This window comes from Acromyrmex echinatior, unplaced genomic scaffold, assembly GCF_024713525.1.
Source record: "Acromyrmex echinatior isolate Ae372 unplaced genomic scaffold, ASM2471352v2 Scaffold22, whole genome shotgun sequence".
Lineage (NCBI taxonomy): Eukaryota > Metazoa > Arthropoda > Insecta > Hymenoptera > Formicidae > Acromyrmex > Acromyrmex echinatior.
Window position 1 is genome coordinate 67,081 of NW_028259056.1, and position 9,054 is coordinate 76,134.

The window sequence follows — 9,054 nt, forward strand, 5'->3', positions numbered from 1 at the left end:
TTTTTTTGGATTTAATTGGATTCAATTGGATTTAATTAGATTTAATTAGATGCAATTGGATTGAAAAACTGCATTTCCTATTCAAAATTTTGAATTGATCAGTATTCATGCACAAAAAATTAATATTATTTTTAGATTGAAAGGCATATAGATATGCTCCATGCAATACCTATAAATGAATAAAAATGCATTCAGGGTTGAAAAATATTCATTTTAATATTCGTGAATCAATATTTCTGAAAATCTGAATCCATTTCAATTCATTTCAATCCATTCTCGTTTGCTAGGATGTAAATGAAATAATTATTGATTTTATTCGCGAAAATCATTGCTTGTGTGATAAACGCGATGTGAATTTTAAAAATGTTAGCAAAAAAAGAAATGTGTCAAAAATATCTACAAATTTGAGAAATTGTTATGATATAAATGTCAGGTAATTTTTTATTTGTTAAATTATTATTATTTAATATAAAAATATATTATTTAATATAAAAATATTTTGTAATTTAATTCTTTTGTATCAAACTTAAGAAATACCTATAAGAGCTGACACTGGATGAATTCATGTATATAAATTTATTCAAGTTTAATAACTTGAATAATATATATTAATCATCATTTTGATCTTTTTCAATATTATAAAACTAATTAAATCAATACATAATAGTCGTCAAGTGGAGTCGCATTATTCTACAATTACATGTGTTGTCCATATGTGGTTGTGTAAAATTTGTTTCAAGTCCGAGTATACAAGTACCAGTATACATTTCCAGATTAAATAAGCATTTGTAACGCTGCGTTTAGTAATATTGACAAATTGCTCGCTCGATGTCATTTTAATGACAATCTGTCAATATTATCATGAACAAGAAAGCTAAAAATAAATTTAAATTTGTAATAAATTTCATATCTTTGAAAACAAATAAAATATAAGTAAATTGTATTAACAATATTCATAATAGAGGATAATGAATAAACTAACCTCAATGTGGCTGCAAGACGTATCTCTGTTGGCAAAGGTTTTTCTATGACTATTTTTCTGTAATTTTGGCTTTAGTAAATCATGTAAATAATCAAATTGTGTTACTGACTTATAAGTTTAAAAAATTCATGATCATTCATTTGAAAGTATATAAATAATGCGTGATGAGCATCAAAATTCTGTCTCATATTTGTGATATGAGGTTTTATCCACCATCTTCTTGTACTTTTCTTTTTACGTTTCTTTAAAAGTAAACTTATTTTCATAATTTGCGTCCAAATTAATAATAAATTTGAATATATATTCAACGTTTCAATATTCATTCTTTACATTTGTTCCGACTTTCCGAAAAAATACGACTACAACGAATACGACGAAGTCATGTGCGACATACAACATACGACAAACGACTAGCGACAGCCGACATCGACATACGATTGATTGTAGAACGGGCCTAATGGATGTATAGTTATAACATATCTGTTCTGATGTTATGAAAGAGGCGGACACATAAAAAAAATATAATTAATGTTAAATATAGTAATAAATAACAATAAATAAAGGGCAAAGAAAGAGTCAAATACATTTTAAATTGTAACACAATTAAATAGAATATATTAAGGAAATAAAGGAAAATAAAAATAAAAAACAGTTTAAAATTCAAATATAAAACATTACAAGTTTCGGCTACCGGATTGAGCCCTCTTTAGACATTTACATTTCACAAAAATCGCTGTACAAAATTAGTTCTTGAAAATGCCCGCATATTCCTTAAATTAATAGTTCAAATGAGTCTTGATGTACAATTCGACATTATTCGCGTACTATTGAACAATCAAATGTGTTTCATATCTCTTGGAAAAAAATCAAAAGTCATGTGTAAATTATTCAAACAAGTACGTCCATATACAGGTAAGTACCAAATCCAATCAAAATGTATACAGTTTAGTGGAACATAGTTATGTAAGACAAACATAGTGTATCGATTACAATGTACTCTCGCTGATACGGATTAATACGAATCAATTAAATGTAGTAGTAATGTACAAATGATGATACTTATGATAATAACTTGTTTTTAATAATACTGTAAAATATTATTTTTATTAGCTGAAATAATACTAATTGCTCTAAATGATATATATATATTGTATATATATGTATCATATATATATATATATATGTGTGTATCATATATATATATATATATATATATATATATATATATATATATATGGGTCATCTAAAAAGTATCCGCGGTTTTTTGTTACTACATGTGTGTTGATGGTCATATATCTAGTGACAAAGTACCGCGGATACTTTTTAGATCCAATATGTATCATATATCACTAGATATATGACCATCAACACACATCTAGTGACAAAAAACCGCGGATACTTTTTAGATGACCCAATATATATATATATATATATATATATATATATATATACACAGTGCGACAAATATGTTCCCGGTCACGAACCACATCTCAGCAACCAGTGGCGACATCTGTGCGTTCAAACATGCATTTTAAACATTGAACATTTTGCTATCATCTGTCAAAGTTTCATTCATTTTGGTTGACATATAACGAAAATATGACAGTTCATGTTAAATAAGATTTTGGTCGAGAAATTTACCAATTACTAGTGCATATTATCTCGAAGTTTTAAAGCGATTGATGGGCAGAATTCATTGTATTCGCCCCGAATATCGTGATCCAGAAGATTGGTCTTTGTTGCATGATAATGCACCGAGTCACACTTCATTGATTGTCCGTCAATGTTTGGCTCTTCTTTGGAAATCGTGTCTCTGTGTTAAACTATCCACCGTATTCACCTGATTTGGCCCCCTGCGACTTCTCATTATTCCCAAAATTGAAATTGAAATTGAAAGGACGCTTTTTTGATGACATTCCGATATATATATATATATATATATATATATATGTATTTTTTACTCTAATAAATTTTTTATACCAAATACAATATAATTACTGGAAGTAGTTCTATGTTACGTCATATATCGTTAAATATACTACTACTGTAATAAGTAATAGTGACACTAGTAGTATTTTTATACTTTCAAATGATATTGGAAACTTGTATATAGATCAACATTTAAATTTCATTAATTTAAAAATTGAGGTCGTTTCGATATCGATTCGAGCTAGATTAGTTTAGCTAGACTTTGATAGAGTCAATGATATTTTTCCTTGATTTCGTGCTCATTTATAATAAGAGACAGTTAATAGATTATTCCCTAAAATTCCTCAATAAAAGTGACGTATTAAGATTATATTGGGTCACTAAAAAGTATCCGCGGTTTTTTGTCACTAGATGTGTGTTGATGGTCATATATCTAGTGACAAAGTACCGCGGATACTTTTTAGATGACCCAATATTAAATAAACTACGAAGTACAAATAAAAGTAATGTTATTTAACGGGAGTAGAACAATAAAATAAGATACAAAGAATTACTAGAAGAAAAGATGTAAACTTTATTGACAGTTGTAAAAAATGTTTCGATTCATAAAAAAATTCCACAATTTTCTAAAAAATTATAAAATTATTTATAAATTCTGAAAAATTTTGAGAAAGCTTTTATGATTAGAGCGATATTGCAATTATCGAAATGAAATCGAAAATGTCCTTTCGATCTTTGAACGAAAATATTCAAAATATAAGATCACGTATCACATATTTATACCAAAAATATTAAAAATATATCAAATTCCTTGCACTCTCTACATATGTAATTTTTATCACTCGAAAATGTTGAAATTTCGATGCAAGAATCGACTTTTCCATCGTAACGACGTCGAAACGACGTCTTTTCTGACTTCTGAGAAACTATTTCTAACTGAGATCTTTTATTATTATTGTATTGTATATATTGGGTCATCTAAAAAGTATCCGCGGTTTTTTGTGTGTTGACCATCAACACCATCTAGTGACAAAAAACCGTGGATACTTTTATCCACTATGGACCCAATATTTTAGTTATATATTGGATCATCTAAAAAGTATCCGCGGTACTTTGTCACTAGATATATGACCATCAATACACATCTAGTGACAAAAAACCGCGGATACTTTTTAAATGACCCAATATATTTGAACATGTTTTAGTTTTGAAAATGACAAGTTGCTGTGCGGATTATTGCACAAATTCCTCAAAAAAAAAAAGATTTCGTATGTGCCGAATCCCGAGAGGGGAGAGGAGAAAAGTTTGGTTGAAGCATATTAATTGTGAAGATTTGGATATTGAAAATTGTGAAAATATGCATTTATGTCATGTAAGTAAAAATAATTACGTGTAATGATTAGATAAGTACCTTAATAAGAAAGGAGTGATTCCGGTTACACAAATCGATAAATAAATAAGTTTAATATTGAATCAACATATTTCCAATCAATTTAAGTCCATTTGTTAGATTTTAATTAATATCAGTAATACAAAATTCAATAATTTAAAATATTTAAAATACATCAATTGGTATTGTTTAAAAATACATTTCAATATATTTGAAAACTATTGAATATGATATATTGATATCGATTAAAATCTACATTTTAATTGATACCAATTGATATGAAATCGATAGATATTAAGATTTACTTGAGAATATTGAAAATATCAATTGGAGTCAATCTCTTATTGTACAAGAGTGTTTGAGTGATATGTAAAACATTAATTCATTTTATTTCATAGGTCCATTTTTCTCCTGATATGTGGGAAATATACTCAGATGGTAAACCAAGTTTGTTTTGAAAGCAAATGCTGTACCTACAATTTTCAAACATATGCTTTGGCTGCAACAGGTGCATATAATGAAACATTTCAGAATAAAAATTGTGAATATTTGAATGTGATACAAGCAGATGTACTAATGTGTGTGTGTTGACATTATTTATTAATAATTAAAAATTTTGTTAAAAGTTTTAGGAACTCGAAAAAGTCTTTCTTTAATTATGTTACTTTTTACTTAATCACATGTAAGAATTTGGAGAAATTCTATCATAATTGTTTGTTCATTTATTACAACTTCTGATTGATATTTATTTTATTAATGCATTTACAGACATTTCTACAATAATAACTTGAAAAGACATTTATTCATTTTATTAAGTATATCAGAAATTAAATACAATATCTAAAATTGCACATTAAATTCGTGTATCAAGATATTATAGTAAATGTTAATATTTATAATAAATAGGTGTATCTGAAACTTTCCTGGGAGCTGAAGGTGCATCACAATCGGGTCATGAAATGAATTTTAAGATGATTGAAGTCAGCAATGACATACATGATGCAACAGGTATGTGTAATGAAACTGATTATGATGATTGCAAAAATAATGATTTACAAATGATAAAATAATAAAATAGGATGTAATAATGATTATGTGTTAACATTCATAAAATCAATAAGAAGTAGATTGTAAAAAGAAGTTATTTATAAATGCTGTCATATTTTTAAGTTTACTACTTCATCGCATGTCAGAAAGACCTTTATCATTTATATTTTGAATCAATATCAATATTTTTATCAATATCAAAATTTGTTAAGTTATATTATATTTAGTAATATTGTATCAATAATTGCAAATCTTTATGAAGGACAGTAGCACTTAAAATTTGTTATCATATGTACAAAATGTACATTGATAAATTATAATAAATTATCTTGTTTATTAGTGACAGATACAATTGAAGACTCCCAAGAACCTGTATTAAATTCGGATAATGAAAACACATTAAGCAGGACTACGACATATTTAACGTTTGGTCATTGCAACTGCACTACATCACAGAATTTGAAGAAGCTGCTAAAAAGAAGTGAACAGTTGAGGGTTAAAATGAAAAAAAAGTTTGTAACTATGAAGAAGGAACTGAAGCATTTAAAAAATGAAGTGCGTTTTAATAAAGATCTGTCAAAAATTTTTGATAAAAATCAGATGAAATTGCTTCTTTATGACTATAAAAGAATGCCATTGGTCTAACGAACTCTAGTAAAAGCTTATTCACTAAAGTTTGAATGTGATACGACGGGGTACATCGAACAATATTTTTTAATGCATGCGAACAAAAATATAATTTGTGATTTGCATCGCAAATATATTGGCAATAATGATTAATTTGTATTCGCGATATTTTTATGCTGAATTCTTTCCACATTGACTGATTGTTAGTACTCATATCTAAAATAACAGTTTGAACTGATAAGCCAATATTTTCCTTTACCAAGTATTAGAACTTTAAGGAGAAAATTGGAAAATTTTAAATTTAATAGTGGGATAAGTAAGGAAATTTTTTTATTTTTAAAGATTAAAGTTTCTCAATTAAAAAACCAAAGATAAATATTGTGTGTTAGTGCTGGATGAAATGTCTATTACTCCGAGAAAATTTTACGACCATAATTCCGATACTGAGTATGAACATGTCATTATATCAGAGAAAAAATAAAAGAATACTGTAACTCATGCATTGTGTTTCATGTTAGCTGGGTTGGCTAGTAGATGGAAGCAGACAGTGGCATATTATTTTATAGGAACGAGGATCCCAGAAGATGTTTTGAAATTAATAATAACCAAAATTATTTCAAAATATTGGCTTATCAGTTCAAAGTACCACATGGTTTATTTCAGTTGTACGGCAATGGTTTGATTTAATGTCTAACCGAAAATTATCATTGGCTTTAAGTAAATTAAAAAATGAAAAGTTCAAAGAAGTTATAGATTTTCTTAACGAAGTAATAATATTATTTAGAGACTTAACTGTAGCAGATAAAGGTCATTGGAAACCAACGTTCCAAAGTGCTGTAATTTTATCCATGACTGTAATTAATTTATCACAATATCTTTTAAATGATTGTGACTTTCTATTTCTTTTAACATCGCGTTTAACTCAAGATTGTCTAGAAAATCTATTTTCTGCTGTCAGAAGAAAAAACGTAACTCTAAATGCTGTTCAATTTAAGAATAATTTAAAATTAATTACTATTCCTCAATATATGAAAGATATTAAAAACAGTAGTTACCAAAAAGATGACCGAGAGTATCTTTCAGAATTTTTAAATGTCATACAAAACCATACTTCTAGTACTCACGATACAATCCGACCAGCAATTCGCACAAAGATTTACAATTACTGCAAAATACGCATTATTACTTTAAACAATATAGATATAAACTATAAATTCTACTATATAACTGGTTATTTTATAATGAATATCGAATCTTCAAAAACGATAATGCTTGCAAAGCATGTATATTTGCAACAGGAAATAAAAATGTAAATTTATATATAGTACATTTTATTAACGCGCATTAGAGCTCGTCAAAATAATATCTTATTTTTTATTAATGCAATAACATTACGTTTTTTCATTCAAATCGAGACAAATATATGAACAATCACAAAGAAAGCGTCAACTTAAAGAAACTTTTTATGGAAATCTGTCAAGATATACTATTCACTCTTCCATCTTGTCACAATTTGAAAACTAAAATTATTTTACGATACTATACATTACGTATGAGATTATCATCTAAAAAAATGCGACAAAAAATATAACTTATTCTAGTAAGAGCATGGCAATGCATCATTGTGTGTTGTGATTTAAACATTTTAATTTATGATAAATGTTTATTTTTAATAGTTTTTATAAAATTTATAATAATTTTTATTTGAAAATTTATATAAATTTATAATAAATTTGTTTTTAATATATATTCTTTGTGTTTTCCTTTTTTATTTTTTCTTTAATTACAATCTTAGTCATTAAGAGTAAGAAACTAAATTATGTATTGTGTTTCAAGTGATATAATCATCACTTAGGAATGATTTCATTAATATCGATTAGAAGAAATTGAATAAAACACGGGCACTAGAAGTCAGGTGCAGAAGACGTCGCGCAAATAATACACATACAAAGCATAAAACTTCTTTATTTTACCAAAACGCGCTTATATGTTTCGGCTCACTTTGGAGCCTTCCTCAGAGACAACAAAAACTGACATATAAAAGTTATCCTGTCATGGTGAGTTCCCTTACCTCGAGAATTTAAATGCCAGAAATTAAACTCAAAAAGAGTGAAAGAAAAAGAAAAAGAAAAATGAAAAAAGCAAGGAAATATTGGTTAAGGTAATATCGATTAATTTAATAATTTTCAAATAATTTTCTTATTTAATATATTGAATAAGGTAACATTTCTTATTTTATTTAATATATTGAAAAAACTTATTATTATTGACGTACGAAGATTTTAAATTTGGACCACATTAATTATTGTATTAGGTGTTGGAATTAATTCGTAGCGTTTTACAAGTGATGGGAAGTACTTTCATTAATGTATTTTTTAATGCTCATGTGAAATAAATAACATTCTTTCATTAAAAACGCTACGAATTAATTCCAACACCTAATAATTTTATATCACTGTGACTCTCTACATTAGCATACTTTACAATATACATTTTTCGATTGTGTCAATTTGCTTCTGAAGATGATCAAAATATCTAATTTGTTAATAAAGTACATTTTTTACACATGTATAACCTGTCGGCTTGTATATTGGCGTGATTCTAATTATTTTTATTATTATAAACATATTGAACTATTCCTTATTCTCTATTTCCTATTTCCTACTTCAGCTATTAATTCCTTTTATTGTGTCTTGAAATTCCTTTTATTATGTTTGAGCCTTAATATTTGCAACTGCTAGATCTTAAATTATCGCAATTATTCTCATTTGTACACACTTTTTAAAAATTGTAATTGAATAATACAAGATTTATAAGAAGAATTTAATAATAAAGAGAATTAATTGCAGCATAAACAAACTAATCTTGTATAAATTTTCGGAAAAATAAATTTAGTTGTTTTTCATACTAAAACATTAGGTAATTTTCATTTGTGACGTCATAACTCAGTTGAATGCACATTCCTTTTTCATTCTGGCAATTCAACTGAGTTTTTGTCAACAATTGCACAAACTCGAGACCGTGTGTTTTACCAAGTCTTCTTAACTCACATTAAATATAAGGTTAGAAATCTGTGTTA

At 26.9% G+C, this 9,054-nt stretch overlaps 1 protein-coding gene and 1 long non-coding RNA gene across 3 annotated transcripts; one reads left to right on the top strand and one right to left on the bottom strand.

Moving 5' to 3' along the window:
• Positions 1-1,929, bottom strand: LOC147906516 (uncharacterized). Its single transcript, XR_015548371.1, has 2 exons — positions 983-1,929; positions 1-874 (listed from the first exon to the last, which is right to left on the bottom strand). It is a non-coding gene; the product is annotated as an uncharacterized LOC147906516 (long non-coding RNA).
• A 1,111-nt stretch (positions 1,930-3,040) lies between these two features.
• Positions 3,041-6,311, top strand: LOC105147648 (uncharacterized). Of its 2 annotated transcripts, XM_087416425.1 has the most exons (4): positions 3,041-4,283; positions 4,700-4,809; positions 5,208-5,309; positions 5,689-6,311. In XM_087416425.1, coding segments are annotated over exons 1-4 (519 nt in total). In that variant the 5' UTR covers positions 3,041-4,281; the 3' UTR covers positions 5,994-6,311. The 2 variants fall into 2 exon arrangements, with proteins under 2 accessions (XP_087272551.1, XP_087272552.1); XM_087416426.1 differs by having other exon boundaries at positions 3,041-4,809.
• Positions 6,312-9,054: the final 2,743 nt, after the last annotated feature.